This window comes from Zonotrichia leucophrys, chromosome 2 (genome assembly GCF_028769735.1).
Source record: "Zonotrichia leucophrys gambelii isolate GWCS_2022_RI chromosome 2, RI_Zleu_2.0, whole genome shotgun sequence".
Taxonomy (NCBI): Eukaryota; Metazoa; Chordata; class Aves; order Passeriformes; family Passerellidae; genus Zonotrichia; species Zonotrichia leucophrys.
In genome coordinates this window covers 43,547,424-43,568,700 of record NC_088171.1, presented here as the reverse complement: position 1 = coordinate 43,568,700, position 21,277 = coordinate 43,547,424, and the positions used below count along the sequence as shown (strand labels likewise).

The following is a 21,277-nucleotide window of genomic DNA, read 5'->3' as shown; positions in this document are numbered from 1 at the left end:
TTCCAGACATGTGATACAGTTTTGCATGCTTTTGCTCGTAATAATAATTATGGGTCAATTTTCACACACTATAAATTTGGAAGGATAAATTTGGTGCAATTCTACTGATATTGAGGGAATTTTAACTGACATCGGACTCCAACCTGACATTTTAATGAATGATTTGCATGGTCTCAGCTGCAAGACAATTTGTCTTAAGCCCCCATTAAATCAGAAAATGACTGTTTCTGACTGAATATGTCAATCATTCTAGCTTATCTAGTGAGAGATGCCACATGCTTTCTCCTGCTTTAGCCTTATTTTCTGACAGCTACTTACACTATTTACTGTCTAATTGGGTCTGCCAATCCTCCATGCACATCCCAATCTGTCCAGCCCAGACACAAAAGTCTGAAAACATTTCTAAAATCTGCATAGTGTTGTTGATTACAAGATACAGGGGCAAAAAAAAAAAATGCAGCCTAGATGTGACAACATGCTCACTTCTGTATCATTATTTCCCAGAAAAAAAAAAAAAAAAAAAGCAAAAACTGACAGAAGAAATTATGTCTGAGCACCTGGGCTGATTCTGATTATAAGGGGAGGAAGGGTGCTATGTACAGGACAAAAGCCACATTTTCTTCTGAGGCTTTCACACTGGCAAGGCAGTGAGGGCTAAATCCTGCCAGTTGTTGCTTGCTGTGCTATGCAGGAGGAGGAGGAGGAGGAAAGAGCTGCTCCCCAGGCAGCACCAGGAGATGCAGCTTGCTGGTGTGCCTCAGTGTGTGCCTGAAGGAAGAGGATGCTCTCACGCACAGCAGCCCCTGGTAGGGCAGGCCCTGCTTTGCCTCCATGCAGAGAAACAAGAACTCCCCTGTGCTGGGTCCCACTGTGAAATCCTGCTCATCAACACCAGGATTCTCTCCATGAAGGATATATCTGCCAACCTCACAGCTGTGCCTTGCCAAACAGCACACCAGCATTTGGACTACAGTTTCTCTGTGGGGTTGGCAGAGCTCTGACATCCACCAGGACCTGATCCAGAGCTCATGGGATTTAATGGGGGAAAAAAAGTCCATTGATCTTGGTGGCTTTGGATCTGTCCTTTTGCTCGTCTCCTTTGATGATTTATACAACACTGACATGCATATTTCACTTCTGAAGCACACAGAGCACATGGTTTTAATCTCACCATTTCCCTGGTGACAGGGAAGGAGCTGTGTTGGCAGCTAAGACACTGAAAAACATTCATTATTCTGTATATTATTATTATTACTTTTTACTTCCCCTTGGAAGGTAGAAATTACAATTAAAAAATCACAAATATTTTGTTTTGCAATCTTTATTTGCCCTTAAAGGCACAGTCAAATATTGTAAAGTGCAAACTTTTGTGTGTGCATAAAAATGATGAGAACGTTTTGTATTGAAGTGGGAGGTAAGAGAACATCAAGAACTAAAAGCCACTGAAAAATTAAAAAAAAAAGCCCCTCTTCCCTAGAAACAGCTTAGAGAGGGAATCTTTCCAATGTACCAGGAAATTCTCTTCTCAGGCTGGAAGGTGAGAACATTTCAATCTTGTGAAGTCTTTGTTTATAGCATCAAGATTACTGGGCCACTGGTAGCAGTTCTCTATCAGTTATGCTGATCTGGACAAAGTCCTACAGTAGCAGTGGCTACAAAAGAAAATTAAATTAAGTCACAACTCAAGATTGCTCCTGTCCACAAGAACAGTTTTCCAGAACAGCCAGGGCTTGCTATGTTATCTGTCAGACCCAGTATCCCATGCATTTCCCCAAGGGATTCCCCCTCAGCACCCAAGTTCATGGAGACAGAGCAGCTCCTGCCCACAGAACAGACCCACCAACAGCCAGGCATTTTCATAAAAGGGATGCTTTGCTGTATTTTTAGATTTTTCATTCTTAACCCAACACCTTTTTCTTTCTTTGTTTCCTCACTGGCTAGTGCAGTTTTTTCAGCACTAGATGTCAGTGTGGACTTGCAATACCAGACTGCTCTGTAAGTTTTCTTTAACAACAGAAGAATAATTGCTATCCAGAATGAATCCAAGCCTCTCCAGCCTCATTATGTACTTTCTACAAAACAGGTCTTTTTTTGCTGTTTAAACTCCATGTGGAAAGTGTAGAACTGCTTTCTGTCCTTGACTAGGATTAGTATAGCTGTAAAAGGACCCTATCTAAATTGTGATCATATCATGACTGAGTTTAAGAGGCATTACCATGAGTCCAGAGGAAAAGCTTTGTTTGGAAAATAATAAAGAAAAAGAAATGGTTCTGAATTATCTTGATCATTTGTGACCCTGCTAAGAAAGCATTGCACAGGTGGTCCATGGGGATGGTTAATCCTGCAACTAAGAGTACTCATCTCAAGCAAGGACCTTTGAGTCTTTGCTTTCCTACTGCCTAGAAAGATACTGCATCATCTGGAAGTGTTTTGCTACACCAGGCAGTTACAAAGACTGTTCTAACTTGCACTTGATTTACTATTTGCCTGGCATTTTCTGAATATTGAACTGAAACCAGCTTGGGGCAGAACAACCAGCCAGGAAGTGTATGTTGGCTTTCTGAAGTGATGAAATGACTGGTTTCTACCACTCTTCGGAAAACATTTTGCTTCTTTAAGAAATTTAAGTCCCTCATTCCCTATGTTGTTATGGCAAGGCTGAGGAAGGTGGATGAACCCTGACTCCTCATTTTGCTTTGCAAGCAGCAATCTAGAACACGACACAGCTCCTCTTGCTCCTGGGGAAGTACAAACTGGGGAAAGGCAAAGCAGAGAGAGGAGGAAGTGGGTTCACAATTCTGATTTCTCATCTCTTACATTCATGGGTTTTGGCTTCTGTGGAGTGGATGTGAGCCAACACGGCAGATGGAGCCTTTTACACCACCCTCCTGCTTGGTTTCCAGCAGGCGTGATGCACAGGAGCCGGGGCAGAAAACGTTTCTGGCAGAGAGCACCCAGCTCTCTGACATCCTCCTGACCCGGTACCGCTGTAGCTGTGATCCAGCCTTCACAAAAATCCACTCACACGCCTTTGTGTTCTTCTCTAAGCATCACCTAATGAAGCATTATCCTGATACATGCATTGGTGTGCCTAGCTTTTATTGGACTTTATGGTTGTTGCTGTCCCTGTGACTCCTGTGACTGCCACATGTGCCACATGTGGCTGCCCACATGTGACAGCTGTGCTTAACATTCCTATGTGTTTTTGTTTCTCATTATTAGGCTTATCAGTAGCAGACTGCAAGTAGTAGACTGTAGAATATAAATTAATAATTCATATAAAATATTAGCAAATACTGTGCAAAAAATAAGGACAAAGGCATTTTTTCTTCTGGGCTCTGAGAAGTTAAGGTAATATTTGGTAGATAATAGAGAACCTGAGAGAATACAGATTGTACTTGGCAAATCTAATATCACGTGGCTTTACCACCTGCTCTCATTCCTACATTTTCGCTGTTATTTTTCTGTAATACTGTTTTCCATATACTTACCTCTTTCTCTAGATGTCTGGCATTCAAAGAATTAGTATCAATAATGAAAGATGTATCCTATAAAAGAGCTTTGCCTGCAATCAACTTCTGAAGACTGATTTACCTGTGTAATTCTCGCTGTGTCAGGACTTGAAGTGTCTTCCTTATTATTAACCATCATGAACTGCTCTAGATAAAGCTCTCTGTTAAGCCAGCTGCCTCTTTAGGTGCAGAAGGATTTTGTGGTCCCACCCTGCATTGAAAACCAGATTAGAGTAATTCAGGGATATACCTCGAAACACTACCATTATTTCCCCCTGCCCAAGTAAAGGGAGTTTAAGGTGATCAATTCTCCTCCCCCAACTCCCAAATGCACACTCAGCTGGCATTGCTGGGTACTGACAGGAGATCTGAAAACAAGAGAGAGTAAACACGCTTCCCATCGGTTAGTTTGTCCTCCGCCCCCTCTCGGAAGTGACAGAAACAGAGAAATGAGCTGGATGGCACCTTTAGATGTCAGCTTTCTACCCCGGACTGGCATGCCCACAGATGTGTGCATCATGCCTTGTCCACATAAACATGCACCCACGTCACTTCATTGAGGAAATGGTGCAGATTCCTCCGGTGTGGAAATACCCATAGCCTAAGAAGCTATTTGTCTTCTCTTGTTTCTAAAGCATGTAAAAAAATGAGGGTTGGGGGTGGGGCTGTAACTGCATGAAAGATCAGGAAACTACACAGAGAGGTGATAAATGCCAAGCTGATAACAACAAAAACCCCATCAACAAGTAAAACTAATACAGTTTATGGCAGAACCAGTAACTGTACTGGCCTGATCACGTACCAAAAAGGTAAATTCATATGAATAGCATTTGGTATTGCCTCTGGTTACCTACATAGGTACTCAGTGGCTATGATAATACAACTGTGAGTGTAGGACAGCATAGTAATTATTAGGGTGAATACCCTTTCCTATGAGAAATCTTGGACTGAAGTATATTTCCTAAAGGACTGCTTTACAGCATGTGGTAATGAAGTGCACAGCACAAATTGCCATTTTGTCAAGTATGTTATTTCCAAGTATTTCTTCCTGTACAAAATGGTCAATCAATAAGCCCAGCCAAAATGTCAGTTTATTTTCAAGATTAAGTTATCTTCTTTGTGCACATCAGTTTTCTCTACAGGCAACTCTAGGGTAGAAAATACAGCACACAATAAAAACAATATTGTTTCCAGTGTGATAGAAACTTCAGAAAAGCATAAACTTCAAACAAAAGATAGAAGGCTTTAAACGGGATTTTTATAAAGCAAGGGTGAACCTCCTTACCCTTGTGAGCATCACTACACATTTACAAAACAATTTTAGAAATCAAACCTTGAGTTTGACAAGCAGCTTGGTCTTTTTATTCCATGAAGATTGATCTCAACATGTTGCAGAACTGTTTTTCATGTGTCAGTGCAAGCATGAGCCCAAATCTTCCTATGATTAACATCAATATGTGTAAAGAGTTATTTAATGCAAATAAAAGTCTAAATCTGGATAATGGGGTCTCCTGCATCTATTAAAACACCAGACACCAGCTGGAGCATCACTGACACCAAAATCTATCTAAAGGGATTCCTACAATAGCTTTATGTATTGTGTGTAGTCACACTGAGAGGGATTATATGGGACCTATTTCCCTCAGTACACAGATGTGAACATAAAACATCTCATCTGCTGGATGGCCTACTCCAGCTGCAGATGTAAGGCATGCACATTTTACAGGTCTTATTTCAGGAATATAAAACAGCTCTATTTTGCTTTCCCTATGAGCAACTGAACACATCAGAAGTCTCTATTTTCAGTTATCTGTGCAGAAGTGGTGTGCAGAGCTATTTCTTTCAAACAGATGAAATACACAGTAATGTAAAAACTGCACTGACCTTACCAATCACAATGTGCAGTTCTAGCCTGGTACCTGCTCAGAAAATCTAGTTGGCTAAACCTTTTTAGAAGGTTTTAGCAGCCCATACTAGTTATTATAAAATTAAGCTGTATGTTATGAGGGTATGCCATTACTTTTCAAATCTTTCTCCTTTATAATAGAGTGTCTGATTGGCTCTGAGCAGAATGAAACTCTGTCTGGCTTTATTAGTTCAGGGTCAGATGCTTCTGTCAGTAATGAAACCTTGCTTAAATCCTTGTTTCAGTGTCCCTTTAAAAGCCATCAAAGAAGGGGGCAGGAGGGGAGAGGGGAAATTATCTGTCTGCATAGCTCACTGTCAAGCAAAATGCAGGCCCCTGTTCCATTTATCAGTACACATTTTCTAAAATGTGCAATATTATCAATTTACACCTAATTTTGTATGCTTAGGGCACACCTGTCACCTGGTATGTTCAAGGAAACCGGTCAAGAATCAAGTTCATTATTTTCATGTGCTGATAGACAAAGTGGTGCAACCAGAACTGAGCAGGAGGTATGCAGCTTATAACAAAGAACAGTGAGGATATTTGCCTGTCTAAACCAGTTTTTTCCCACTATCCTGGACAAGGAACAAATAGCGCTTATTTAAGTATGACTATGATCCCCTAGATATGTTTCTACAGGAATAAAAGCAGCATTCACCCATATGGACCTATAGAAGTTAATTTTTATATAAGTATCTGCTTTTCCACTGAGTTCTTGAAATCTATAGAAGTACGGTCAGCAGCAGGATATTCTACTTTCTCTCTGCAATGCTTCCTCTCATCACTAGTGACTTTCTTTTGTAATTAACAAAGTTTTTATGCAAGCTACTTCTGGAGTGTAGTAATGAACAAATGGGAGTAGGTTACAGCGCCAGATACTTGCCTCTACAAGACTAGACAGCTAGTTAGAAGAAATGTTAGCTTGAAAACCTAACTGTACTGTTGCTTATATAAAGCAAATTTTCATATCTAGAAAGATTTCTATTCATTTTTTCAGAGAGACCAGGAAGAATTGAGGGGAGAAAACTGGCTCAAAGGTGTGGCATGCTTTTTTTCCTAAAGATGTAAGTGTTATTTGAGAGATGTGCTGTGTTTAGTCTCACACTTGATAGTGAGAGAGCTGCAAATATGTCCTAGATGCAAAAAAAACCTGAAGCCTACCAAAAAAGAAAAAAGAGAAAAAGAAAATCACATTGCACTGGGAGCAATCATGGTCTCTGAGAAGGGAACACAGGCTGTCCTGTTGTGATTTCTTTTCTGTGAAATATCCTATGCTGTTAAATGTAACTTTCTGACTGTAAGACTGAGTAACTGGATGTCTTTTTTGTAGGGCTTTTTTTCCACCACAGGCCTCATAATTTAATCCTAAATTGAATAAAATATTATTCACAGTCAAATATGATCTGTATTTAATACCTGCTCAATTCTTAAATCCACTGTAAAAAAAAAATACAGAAAGTGCTGTGATACTGTGTAGCAATGTGCTATTTTCAAAGTGCTGTTTATTCTAGCAGCTGAGCAGCTCTACTAACACTCAGTAGTGGAAATTTTAAAAACTCCATAAAACTCTGAGCATGCTCTCTGTAACCCTGCTCCAATAGGGCTCAACATGCCACAGGCATTCTGTGAGCAGCAGAAATTATGAGTCATGTTTGCAACATCCTTTGCCCAAGCAGATTCCTGGAATCTAGCAGGATAGGAATTCCTACAGTAGCTTTCCTTTCTGTGGGAACATTAGAACTCTGTCTTCTACATAACCACTTATTTTCTATGCTGTTAATGTCTCTGAGAGATTTGGCAGAAGCTGGACAAGGATTTAAAAAGTAACCAGTGATAGCAGAGCAGACAGCATATCCACACCGATTTTCTTTCTGCAGGGAATTGAACTAGAAAGTGCTCATGATTGATCTGCTTTGGAGTATCTACCACTGCCAGCAGAGACTGCAGCTTATAATTCACAAGTGGGGATGACATAGCTTGGGACGGCAGATTATCGACCCCAGCTGTCTGCCCAGCACCCAGCACACAAAAGACTCTTCATGAGACAGCTGTGGAATCATTGCCTCTCACTGAAATGGGCAAACAGTTTACACCAGCATTCTCTAAATGGGGTTCAGAGTATTCACAGAGTGTCTCAGCTATCCAGAAAAGTGGTGTTGCAAGGATGAGTTAGGGCTAGTACCCTCCTGTGCCACCCCCAACCATGGCACCTCTTCTCGCAGACCCAGCTGTGAGCTGCAGCGGTGCCAGAATGTGATGCCACATGCAGTTGTAAGAGTCATGGCAAAAGGAGGTGGAACAGGAGGCCTTTCACATCTGAGAAGGAGCATCAAAGATGCCGCAAGTGTAAATGTAATGCTTCATAATGCTTTGTATTTTAATTAAGGTTTGGATCAGTTTTATAGTATTAATTATAACATAGCTTGGATACTGCGCCACTGTGACATAGGAAGGAATGTAGATGGAATCCCTACTGAGACATTATGATGGAGAGTCCTGATGCACTGCTTCATGGTGACACAGTCTATTTTAGAGCAGACAAAAATCCATGAAACAAGCAGTTTTCCTCAGATGACCAACTGTAGGAATCATGTTTATATAAATTCAATGTATGTGACACTCAGTATCAAACAAGGTACAAAACAGTTTTATGTCTCTGAATGTTTTGTTATGATCAAACTGAACCTGCTATCTACACAGGTATTATTCACTGGGATAAAATTTAGAGCTTAGTTAATCCCTGTGTAAAAAAACCGTGACTTTGAGTGAGTGACTGAGGTATACAGGATTTTCCTGTATCACCTGTGAACCAAAGATGTCAGAGATTTTCGTCCTTCTAGTCCTGCTTCCCGGCATGTCCATATGTCTCCTGGTACATCCAGGTTCTCGGAGGACACAGACTCGCAGCCAGCCGTCAGGGTCGGAAGTGGCCGACCCGGGAGGGCTCCTAAGGGTGCACGCGGCCCTTTCTTTCCCCGCGGTCCCGCCGAGCCGCGGCCCAGCCGGGCGCCGGGAGCCGCCCCAGCCGCCGAGGTCGGGCATCCGGGCGTTTGCCGGAGCCGCAGTGCCGGAGAACCGAGCGGCGGCGGCGGCGCGGCAGGAGGGCACAGGAGGGCACCGCCGCTCCGCCACCGGGCCCTGCCCGCCCGCTCCTCTCCTTCACCTGCCGGTGCTCAGGCGGAGCGCGGACTCGGGGCCGCTCGCCTTCCGCCAGCGGCGGTCCGGCTCCACTCTGCTGCCCGGGCGGCCCGCGGGACGCGGCTGCGGACGAGGGCACAGCGAGCTCCCCTCGCGTGTGTGTGCGTGCTGCATCCCGCCGGCGGCCCCGTCGCGGGCACTGTCCCTCCTGCCGAGGCGAGGGCGGCCCGAGGCCACGCGGGCCTCACCTGGCGCTGTCCCGCACCTTGCGGGAGGAGCGGCGCGGGAGGCGGGGCGAGCCGCCGGGCCCGGCCCGTTGCGCCGCCGCCGCCGCCGCCGGGGGCCGGTCTCCCGCTGGGCGCGGGGGGGGAGCCGAGGCGGCGGCCCCCGCCCGCCGTAACCGCTCCCCATCCCGCCCGCTGGTGCCGCCCCCAGCATGGCGACACGGTAGAGGAGCGGCTGCGCCGGGGCGACCGCCCCCTCCCGCCTCCTCGGCACGGGCACGGCGCGCCGCGGGTGAGCGAGCGGCCTCGGCGGCGCTGCTGCCGCCGGTGCCCCGCACAGGGCTCAGCGGCGGCGGACGAGGAGGAGGAGGAGGATGGCGGTGGCGGTCGCGGCGGCGGCGGGCACAGCAGCAGCAGCGGCGGCGGGACCGAGCGGCCGCGCGGCGGGAGCCAGCACCGTCCCGAGCAGCTCATGGTGGCGCCCCAGACCCGCCAGCAGCGGCCGCGCCGGGGCCGCCAGCTGAGCCGGATCCCGGCGGGCGGCTCTCCCCTCTCCACACCGACCCACCGAGCGACCCGACCCCCTCCCCCGACGCTCCCTCTCCCCCCTCCCCGGCGCGACCCGCGCCTCGGATCGCCCCCGCCGGGGCCGGACTGCCACCACCCCCGGGCGCCGCGAGGAAGGCGGCGGCGGCGAAGGGCACCGGGCAGCGCCAGGCGGCGGCGGGACCATGGGCGCGAAGCAGAGCAGCCCCACCGCCGCCAATGGCCGCACCCGGGCGTACTCGGGCGGGGATCTGCCTTCCTCGAGCAGCAGCAGCAGCGGCGGCGCTAACGGGACCGGCGGGCGCTCGGCAGGCGGCGGCGGGCGCTACTCGCACCTGGCGGCGGCGCCTCACGCCGCTCCCGGCGGCGCGGCGGCCGCGGCGGCCGGAGGAGCGGCGGCGGCGGGGAGTGCCGCGGGGTCGGCACCCCGGAGCAGGTCCTTAGGGGGGGCCACGGCCTCCGGGGCCCGGGCGGCGCAGTCCGCCTTCAACATCCCCCACAGTAGCGGCCCCTACGGCTCGCAGGACTCGGTCAGCAGCACCCCGGAGGAGGGCGGCCGGGAGCGGCCCGCGGGGGGCGGCGGCGGCGGTGGCTCCTCCGGCGGGCCCCGGCTGGTGATCGGCTCGCTGCCCGCGCACCTCTCGCCGCACCTGTTCGGAGGTAAAGGGCACTGCCGGGGCGGGAGGGTTTGGCTGCCTGGCCCGGCACTGCGGGGCCGGGGTTGCGGGCGGTGGGATGGGGTGTGCAGGGTCTTTCCCCGGCTCCGAGGTGGGACGGATAGTGAATCATCGCTCCAAGCTGGCGTCCGGGTTTGGAGACGGGGCTCTCGGCCGGTGTCTCCTATTGTTTGTAAGGAGAGCTGTGAACGGGGAGGTTAAAAATGAAACGAGCCCGGCGGCGGGGAGGAAGCGGAGCCTCTCCGGCCGGCGACTTTAGACTCTAATAGCTGTAATCAGTGCCTGTGTAAATACTCTTGCCTACTACTTACATAATTAGAATTTAATTGGATCATGTGTCTCCGCCGTTTATTCTAAAATCGGACCAAACCCCTCTTTAGGCACTGATTAATGTGTGGCTGATGCTTGTTCCTCTTTCTAAGTTCTCTGTTCAGAAAGTCGGTACAGAAAAAGAGAAGTTACAGTGAGTTTCTTTGTTGGTGCACCCTCTAAGAGGTGAGCGGAGCCGGCTAGCTGTCCGTGCCGCTGGAGTCCGGGCTTGCAGCACCGGCACCCTGTAGCCTTGAGGATGGGCACATGTGCTCTTGAGGCAGGAGGAGCACTCGGCTACACTCTAAAATAACCAGGGAGCTGAGGCCCTTGGAGAAGCACAGTGTACGTGGAGCACATTGCAGGTTTTTTTGTCTGTCTTGTGCTACCGAGATTAATTGGGCTGTATAGGATGAGGGTTTTACTGCCTGTATTTTTTACCTTGAAGTTGGAAATCATCTTGTTCGTTGCCAGCTGCGTTCAGAGTTGCTGGCTCCTTTAAGTACTGTTCATTCTAAATGCTGTTCATATAGGTCAAACAATGAGCAAATTTGTTTATTGGATGTATTCTTCAACTGACATTTTTAATACGCACATATATATTTATGTATATAAATATATGTACCTATACAAACTTAATACCCAAAGCTGTTTTTTTAGGGGATAAAAGAAGAGGCTAATGTAAAATTTCTGCGTTTCTTTTCTTATTAATCCATTTGTGAATACCATTTGTTGGAGGTCGGCTTTCTCGTTTTCTGTGATTCACCCAGCTTTTAGCCGAAGCAGAGCTGTGTGCAGCCTGACCCTCGCAGGGTACACGAGGTTTCTGTCACATGGCCTGCTGCTTCTGGCTTGGTGACCTCAAGTCAGCATAGCTGTTACTTCCTATATCTAAAACTGCCTCGTCCCAGCAGTTGAACATTAACAAAAAGTTGTCAAACCCTATGATAGTAAAATAATATTTTCTTCTAAGAAAGAAAACATAACTATTCTCATAGTACCGAGCTGGTAGACAGGATTGCTTTGTTACAAGGATGCTCATTACACCACCAAAGTACCTTGAGGGGGAAGAAGGTGCGTATGTTTCTCATAGTGATGAAAGGATGTACTGTCATGTAGTATTGTACAGTTCGTGCTAAGCACAAGGGAATCATTAGAATGTGCAGCCAGTTGTTGTTCAAAGGTGAAACTTTTTTTTCCTCTTCAGTGCTTAGACACTGTCCTGCAACTTGCTTTGGTGCCAGGAGGGAGTGAATTAAATGTAAACGAAGTGATGAGGGTAATAACCTTGGAATCTGTATGCAGATGCAGGAAGGTCTCTTCAGAATAACTCTGAATGTGATCTTACTTTTCTATGGCATGTACTCATTTTTTAATTGCTGTACTACACTGTATTTTTGTCCTTGGAGTGATGCAAAGCTTGTTGCTATTACCAGTGCAGGAGGAGTGCCAGGAGGGGTAGTATGCTGTCTTCATCTACTCACTAATGAATAAGGACTGCCATATGTTAGGAATATAACTGGCAAGTTTCAAGATACAGTAAGATTTTTAGTGAAGAAGCAAATAGATTCATAAATGTCTTGTGACTACATAAAGACAGTGTGTCTTACTGGGATGAATAACTGCTTAATCATAATACTGCAACACCTGTGAAGAAGGCCTCACTTTAGGCATTATTCTGTCTTTCAATTTAAATATTTTGTGATGTTGATGATACATTACTCCACATCTCACTCAGTGTTGCCATCTTTTTCTAGTTGCATGCTTTTGTGTTTTCTTGATTCTTTGTAATAACTACATGGTTGGAAAAAGTAGCCCAACTGGAGATCATACATTAATAGCATCAGCATTCTGAAAAATAACTTGAAGCATTGTTTTTGTCCTGATGGTAACTAGCTCAAGCTTGTCTAGGTGTGGTATCTGGCATTTATCTTGTGTATCTTGAGCATGCTTGGAGTCCCCTCCCTTGTTTTGTAACTTGCAAATTAGCTGAATTATTTCTTTTTAACCTGAAAACTGCCAAAATTAATTGTGAGGATTAGCATAGCAATTCTGTGAAAATTAAAATAAAACAAGAAGAACAATAATACCTTCTGTAAGTTGAACCAAATCTCCACCTATTTATGTTTTTAGGAATACTGCTTGGCTTTGTCAGTCAGTGCCACGTGGGTGTTGCATTTGTTAAATTACTGTAATTAATTTGCCATTAGTGAATTACACTCTATTGTCACTTTTACTGAGCTGTTTTGCATGCTGAAGTAATGTATAAATGTTAACCCCCTGATGTAACATGCTTAAATCTATACTAAGCTTGTTACCACACCATTTAAATGAGAATGTAAAAGTTACATTAATGTACTGGTGAGTATGTTCAGTGACTGCCTGTGTTCCTTTAGTAGGAGCTGTGGCAGTAACAGCCTGTCCTGGCTGTGAAGGTCTCCTGTTCCCATCCGACCTCAGGCTAAGGCACTTTTGTGAACAACATACAGTGGAGTAAATGCTGCTGTGTAGCTTGGTCTCATCTCAGGGGGAGTTCAGTTCACTCAATAATCAGTGCCTTGGTCTCACAAAAGTACATATATATGTATGTGTGTTTAACTTTGTGCTGTGAGCATGCCTGAAGTAGGCTTAGGGCGTTAAGTAGAGTGAGACCCAAATTCCATAAGATCTTAGGGCACTCCCAGAGAGGCCAAACCTGTGCGTGACATTCAAGAGCTTTCTTGCAACACAGTGCCAAGTTCCAGCTTCCTTTAAGGTGATAACACTTATCGGGAGTTTTGACCAGTAGTTTCCCTGCTCTGTTCCTCAGTGAATGGGACTTCCCCTCTCCTCCAGCCCCAAAGTAAATATTCTTACCTTCTGTTATGTGTAGAAGAGTTGGCCCTGAGGAGGACCATGGGGCCAGATTCACATTAGTTTTTCCACTGTGTTTTTAGAGATTACATACTCGTCAGCACTGCAGCAAAGCTACCACTGTAGTTACAATGTAGCTTGTTTTTGTCAGTGAGGCAATTGGTTCAGCTAAAAATGGACTTTTGGGATGGCCTTTGCTTTGGATAACTGCTGATGTGTTACTTCCATCACTTCAAGTGTTGACAGCTCCTTAGAACTCTCTTCATGTTTATGTTCCTGTTTCTGGGTGGTCATAACTGGGAGAATTCTTGGCAGAAACACCTAGTGTAAGTATCCTTCTGGTGATCAAATTTGGGAATGTTGTTGTAAGACAACAATGCCTTTGAACTGTTTTTTCTTTTGTTCTGTCATTAAGAGTCTCTTAGGGAGAAATATATAAAAATTCAGCTGAAGATAGCAGAAACTCAAACATATCGAGTTTTTAAAATTTTCACATCAGTTCTTCTTTCAAGATGATTGAGCAGAGATTGTTCAAGTATTATACAGAATCTTAGTTTGTGTTCTATATGGTCATATACAATTTTATATGATGTTTTTACAGATAGATTTTTAAATATATAGTGTTGTCAGATACAGCTGTTAACAGCCTTCATGCCTATGTCAAGATTGGGAATAATGATTTGGAGAAAAGGTTGCATCTGTTCAACTCTATTAGGAGAAGGAAATTTGTTATGTTCTTCTTAAGCCAAATAATGATCAGACTTCTTTTATTAAGTGCTTTACAGTGCAGGATTTATCACTAGCTACTGAATGTACATAACGTGGGTAGAACCTTGTAGGTATATTATAGAAGCATCTGTTTGTGGTAATAGTACAAGTAATGAATGAATTCTTCATTCCATAAATGAAAGTTTATGAAACCCTCAGATTATAACCTAAATTCCTAGTCGGATTGTGGGAAGCAGATAACAGTAGAAGAATGATGTGACTTTTCAGAAGAGTTTTTTAGATGTCTCTCAAACTGCCTAGAGGGCCACATCTTGTTTTGTTTCCCATCAGATCTGTTTAGTTATATGATACATTTGGATGTAATTTTGAGGTTCAGCTGTCTTTTGGTCACTTCTCTTCCCCTATGGCACAAGTACTATTACTTTGAGAAATTATGAAACTCTGAAACTGCTCCCATTTTGCAAGCTAAAGGGGCACTCTGAGGTCTTTGTCCCCTGAATTGGGCGAAAGGTTGGGAAGTGTGCCTTGGAGCAGGACTGTTGGGCTGGTGGGGCAAAGAATAGATATGTTCAGCTATATCACTGAGTTGACTCCAAAGTGAGACAGAACAGTCGCTTTTGCAGTCTCTGAAGACATGGGGGATTTTGTAAACACATTAGCATCCCCTTTACCAAAACACAGATTGAAAAATCCATTGTGCTAGGAGAACAGTCCAAAGATAAGTCTATTGATAATGAGCTTTAGAAGGTCTGTTCTGACTGATGAGTTTGAAGAATCCAGTCCCTTTGCAGTCTCACGGTTCCAGTGTTTAGTTGGGCTGCTCTGTTCCTGTGTACATTCAGTGGGCAGTACACAGCTCCTGGTTTGGCAGCAAAGGTGTAAACCCTCCTGAGTCAAGGACAAGAAAAAGTAGCAAAAAGTCCAACACCACCAGCCACCTGCTCCAGCTCAGTCAAGAGAGTGCTTATAGTCTCAAATGCTAAGTGTTTGGACAAAGTGAGCTAAAAGAAGAACTGTTTGAGTCTTCTGATGGCACTCATGAAGTCTCTGGGAGTCATCTTTCATTTCCTTCAGTTGGAAACAGGTCTCTGTGATGATGGGTAGCTTGGGGCAGTGAAGTAGAGGCTGAGATGAGTGATAGGGGATCTTTGAAAGGCTCTTTTTTTTTGAAGTGCTTTTATTTTTTCCTTTGTTCCCCTCTTCCTGCTTGGTCAACAGAAGGGTTTAGGAGAAGATAAATAATAAAAAATGGCAGCACTGCATTTGTGGGAGAAATGTAAATAGGGGAAACAGTCTAATTGTAATGGCATATATAAATATTTCTTTTGGCTATCAAGGTAGTGATAATACCTGATTGAACCTTTGCAGCGCCAGTTCAAACAAAGGCCTTTCTCTTATTTAATGTCTTCTGAACACCTATGCAAGCCTGATATTCTGACAGCGTCTCTCCTCATGTTCTGTCATATAATTGCAGGCTAGTCTCCAACAACCTCCCAAGTAATTTCTTTGTCTCATAAAGAAAGCCTTTTGTCACTGCTAGAAATTCAAAACTATTTTTAAAACACGTTGCCTATGCATCTGTTTGGGTAAGTTCTCCTCCCCTGTTCTTGCCAACTGCTCATGGAAAACTTTATCATGCAAACGTTCTTGAATTGCTCTCTTAGCCTTGCAGGAAACTTTTAAGTTTTGAATAAAGTTGTGAAAATTTTGGGGTAGGTTTTCCTTGCTATTTGCGTGCAACCAATTTTATATTACTTTCAAGATTTTTCTGCAGCGTGTCTACTGCCCATTAATGGCTTAATTAGTTTCAGGAGAGGTGTATGGTCATTTCAACAGATTGTGTTCATTTACTGTGGTAATGGAGCATGTTGTTCTTGCAGATGTTTAACCCATGAAAAGAAAGTGAGAAATCCTTGAGTGCTCTGAGTTTCTATTTTGGAGCATCTTTAAAAACATGCATCTTTCCAATCAAAAGAAAACAATTTGTGTAAAACCGCAACTACCTGAGTAAAACCAGAAATGCATATCTTAAACATCTAGGAGGGTATTTTTTGCTGTCTGATATCTGGACAGATATTTCCTAAACAAGTCCCTGTGTTCCCAAGACCACCTTTCCCTTGTAAATGATCATCGTGCCTTTCATGAGGATATCTCCGTGTGCATCCAGAGGCTTTTGACCTCTGTTGTTTGGTAGGCTTCAAATCCCCGGTGCTTTAAAAATGGGAGGGCAAGCCATAGAACAAATGAGGCTGGTTCTCCCTTTCACTCAGGACATGCTTCTATTTTCTGCATGGAAATGGAATGGTACTGACCTGGGGAGATCAGGAAGCATGCAGGAAAATCTCCTAGGGCTCGAGGTGTCTGACTGCCTGCCAGACAGAACACACAGGAGTGCTGTGTGGGATTTGACTGCTACCCCTCTGTTGTCTTCAGGAGCTGACCTAGCTGGGTGTTTTCTTGCTTGTCTGCTCTGTCTCAAAATCAGACCACCACAGCCTGTGCACAGTCCCCAAAGGGTGGGTGTGCTGCATACCATCAGGGATATTTTTAGTAGGTTCTGTTTGCTGACTGACTTAGTGTGCTATAAATACAGAGTTCTCATCTGGCATGCACTTTGCGTGTCTTCTAGTAACTTATAATAAATTCACCTAAGAATAATGGCAAGGAGAAGCGAGCTGTTACGATTTGTTTGGCTTTCCATACAAAGTGTCATTTATATATAAAGCAATTATTTAGTAACATTTTAACTGTAAATGGCTTTTAAAACTAGTGGTATTCCAAAACACTTCCTAGTTGGGTTCTCATAATTAGTCCTTACGTCAGACTGATTTATACTGCGTTTTCATTATGGTTTTAAAAGTTGAAGGTGGAGTTTTTAGGTATGGGAGGTTACTTGAGGATCTGAAATACTGTCAATACTAGTAAATTACAGGCTTTTTTATACCAATGCTAGCATATTCCATAAGGGTTATTCTCTGGTAAAAAAATAAAACTTAGTTATGACTCTCCTGGAATTTCTTTCCCCTGAAGTATAGGTATATATACTATTCCTTGAGTTGAAATATAGTTAGGGCACTTATAGGACTCAGTGCAGAAAGGGAAGGATCCCATGTCTTATTAAAATACAGATGCATTTGACTTTGAGTGTTGAATTTGACACAAAATTGAAGGATGGGTTCTTCCTTAGTTGTACTGAGAATAACCTGAATGTAGTTGTTCTGTATTGCTAAAATAAAAACTGTCATAGCATGCACTAACAGATGTGAAGTTTTCCATATACAGCAAAAGTCTGCTGAGAGGTGCTTTCTGCAGATTGCCTGAACACATAAGCAGTGTTTTGAGAATCTTAATTTTTTTTTTAATAATGAAATCCAGACCAATCTGGTGATAGTCTTTCAGAAAACTTACAAGCTATATTGTCATGCTATGAAGAATCTTAGATAGTCTGCTGAAAAATTATGTTACTTTGAATCTTGATTTCCTGCAGCTATCAGAAGTTTTACTTACTGTAGAATGAAGAGTATCGCTCCTTTATTCTTCTGTGTGAACATGGATAAAAGTTCCAGTTTGGGAAAAAAGAATCTTGCTTCCCTTAAGAAAATGCTGTGGCCACTACCAAATAGATCAGAGCATCATCAATTAAATAAATGTCAGAGGGACAATGGTGGACAATCTCCAGATCGTAAAGAACAATGACAGTAGTAAAAGGTGGTTTTCTGTGGTCATTTAACTGCTTTGCTTTCACTATGAGGCAGTTCTCTTTCTTCCCAGTGTCTTTACTACATGAGCAAGGATGACTGAAGTAGCCTAGATGCCAGACTTGAGAATTTGCTGTCCATTTCCTTGTGTCTGTCGTTTGGGAAGAATGAGTTTAAAATCAGAGACCTGTGTTCTGAATATTGGAAGGCATGCTTTGCATGTGTATGAGTGGCTCAGGGCTCCTATAGTATCTTAGATTGGATAATGATGGTTCATCTTCAGAGCTGATTGTGATGAAGTTTTCTAAAAGGTGTGTGGCTGAGTTCAGGCGTGAGGTGCCCAAAAACAGGGTTAGCTACGCAACTTTCCTTCTGATTTTTCAATGCTGTGATTTTTTTTTCATACTCAGTTGTAGATTAGAGCTGGTTTATGAGTTTTAGGGTTTTTTCACTCTCTTAGCCATGTGGGTGTAGTTGTTAGAGACAGTCAGATCAGTTTGGATAGATACTTGTTTTATTTTTATACTGGGAGTATTACTCAATGAATGGCAAGTAGGTGGGTTGCCTGAGTACAAAGCAGAGTAAAGATGACTTGTTTTTTTATCAAGCCTCTAGCAATCTATTAACAAATTACAATTCCAAAATAATAAAGCATAATTGTAAAACTATTTCTCTATTTTTAAAGTGCTGTATAAAGAAATAAAATACCTGGTTTGCCCATGCAGCAGTGCCATAAAGCTGTTGCTGGCTGAAGAGAAGTGATCTACTAAAACAGCACATGAATGAAAACAGCATGAAATTCACATATGGAAATGGGCTGCATGCTATCAAAGAAACAGTCTTTGAATATCTAATTCAGCTGTCCTAACATTTGCATACTAGATATCTAATATTAAAATACCAGATGACAAGTGCAGAGGCATTGCCTTGCTTTTTGAGGTCTGAAATACAGTTACAATTAATTGAAGAGTAATGCATATTTGCTATAGCTCGGCTGTTGGATTGGTTTATATCCCAATGTGCCATATCTGTGCATTTGTGTGTTTTTAAGTGATAACATTTTCAAAGACACATGATACTGAGCTTCTTCATAACCATAGATGTAAAAAAATGAAGTGCTAAAAATGTTATTGAAATAAAATACAGTACTGAAATAGCTTCTGGTTTGGAGGAAATACAAATGCCATTGCTAGAATAATAAACCGTGTACCAAAATAAACTGCTTTTCATGCACTTGATAAGACTGAGATCCAGTGACAGCATAGAACTAGGGAGTGGAGGAAATGTTCCTTGGAAATGTGGGGCTAGTTTTGCTGCAAACAAAGGGATAAGAAAGCTAATGCAAATAATGTGTTTTATATTGTGCAAGGGCGGGAATGGATGATGTGTTCAGCCCAGGTTATTCCCTTTGTGCGTCCACTTGGCCTCTGCAGTCACAAAGCACACAATTGTGTTCAGCTGATGAAGTCAGAGTACATTCATTTGATGAAGTTCAAATGATGAACACATTTGGAGCTGGAGGGCAAAAGTTCCTCCTAGTGGGTTGGGCTGGTGCATGTGACTTCTCTAGAGGTGTGCAGGCAACCAACCTTTTACATATAGTTAATGACTGTATGTTTTGCTTTAAAGCTTTGTTTACAAGAAATGTTTAAAAGCATTGTAAGCTTGGATCATGTAATTTCTTGACATTAAACCATTTAATATGTTGGGGAAATCCATTAATTTGTGAAAAGTGAGCTGGAATTAAGCTCTCTGAAGAGAGCTTGGATTGACAGCAATGTTGAGATTGTTCCTATCCACACAGATTTATGTGGTCATGGAGTGGTTGTCAAAAGCATTCTAATTCTTAAATTCTGGTCATTGTTGATTCTCTTTTAGAGATTGGCTAGCCATTAAGCAAGTTGCAGGGAAAGGCTGCCATGTTACAACAAATATAAGGCAAGGCATACTTAGCATTGGTAAAACTATTCAGGGTATAATTTTTGCCAGGAGTTAAAAGAAATAGCAGAAATTAATGTTTATTATTCTAAAAGGAAGAACCACAACAAGGGTCCTTGAAATCTTTTGCTCCGATGCTTAAACAAACAAGTTAAAAGGGCAAATATTTAACAAGTTTTTATAAGAATTGTTTAGCCAGTGGTCAGAGCTACAGCTTGCCAATACCCTTGTATTTTTCAAAGTGCTGTAAAATACTTTATTAAGATGCACTTCTAGGGACTCCTGTTTTTCATCATTGTTCCATCATGGATTTGCACTATCTCTGGGCTGTTAAATGGCTGTGTCCCCTGGCAGCCTAAAAGTTTGTTAGCTGTTACATGCAAGCATTCTTTGAAATATGTTTAAAAACAAATGTTTGTATTCAGCGTGTTGCTGGCCCAGCACTATTCACAAAGATGCAGAATTGAAATGAGTGAAGAATGTAAGCACCCCAGGAAATATTAGCCTCAAAAGAAGTCATCTGGCAAGGATGCCAAACTTGTAAGCAAGAGAGAAGGAAAGGTCTCTATGGAATGGTGGTGTTTGTTGTATTCTTACTTAGAGGGAATTGGGATGCAGGGATATGGATACTGATACTGTTGTTTTCCAATCTCTCACACTATGGTCCTGTGACACTACAGGTCTGTGTCACTTATTGAGAGCCTCTCCTTTTTTCTTCCTTTTCCCAGCCCTTTTGCTGTTTTCTGCGTGGATGAGTCATCTTACTTGCAACACCTTTATTAGCAACTGTAGTGCTATTGAAAACAAAAATAAATATGCAGAAATACTGACTTAGCTGGATCTTAAAAATACATTTAAAAAGAATATCAGTGTTTAAGTTTAGGGCTTGTTTCTTAGTTTTTCTTAAAAGACATAGGGTATTATATACAATTTAACTTCAACATCCTAGTTTTATCTAGCAATTGTATATCAATACTATTAATGGAGGAATAACACTGAAGAGAAACCTACTGAAATAGACAATTAGTTCTGTATCAAAGAGAAGAGGCCATTTTGATTAAATTATTTATTTTAGGGTATCTATTCATAAATACCATAGGTTTTTCCTTGAATTCAAATTTTTCTAAATTGCATTTCCCCAAACTTGAAAATTGTGATGTAGATTTTGCTTTTTGTTGGCAGTGTTTTGAAGCACATATGAGTTAAAACTGATTAAACTTGTTCCCTCAAAGAGCTAACCATGTAAATAGGCTGTACATCTAGCACAAGGCAATATAGCCTGGAATTTAAATGTCAACATATTAAATTCTAATCCTATTGGTTTTCTGTTTATGCCTTAAGGATTTGTAAATATACAAAATTACACACTTGTAATTTGATTTCAGACATGAAATTTCAGATAGAAATAGGAAAGGAAGAAAAGCCTCAAGATAGGACCTTATTTTTCTTTTATTTTCCCTCCTGGTCTCTCTGACATACTAAGCTTCATGCTCCTTCAGGCAATGATGATAAATGTACTAGGTACAATGTGTTTAAGCTGTTGGTACAGCTAAAACAGTTTGAGGACAGCTTACTGCAGTCAGTGAGTCTTGCTCCTGCAGAACTTCTTGTTTGCTCACAAATCTACCTTGAAGGGCATAATCCCATTTGTCAGAAATTGTCATTTATAACTGACAAGGATTTCTTCCTCTGCTGAAGGGGAAGGAGCTCTTTCTGCAGTCTCAGTACTCATGTTCTTAAATTG

At 43.0% G+C, this 21,277-nt stretch overlaps 1 protein-coding gene across 1 annotated transcript in view; it reads left to right on the top strand.

Moving 5' to 3' along the window:
- Positions 1 to 9,074: 9,074 nt before the first annotated feature.
- ZNRF2 (zinc and ring finger 2) overlaps positions 9,075 to 21,277 on the top strand; it is a 60,518-nt gene continuing 48,315 nt past the window's right edge. Inside the window, exon 1 of the mRNA XM_064704752.1 lies at positions 9,075 to 9,989. Within this exon, the coding sequence (XP_064560822.1) occupies positions 9,515 to 9,989 (475 nt within the window). The 5' untranslated portion in view covers positions 9,075 to 9,514. The remainder of the gene's footprint in view (positions 9,990 to 21,277) is intronic.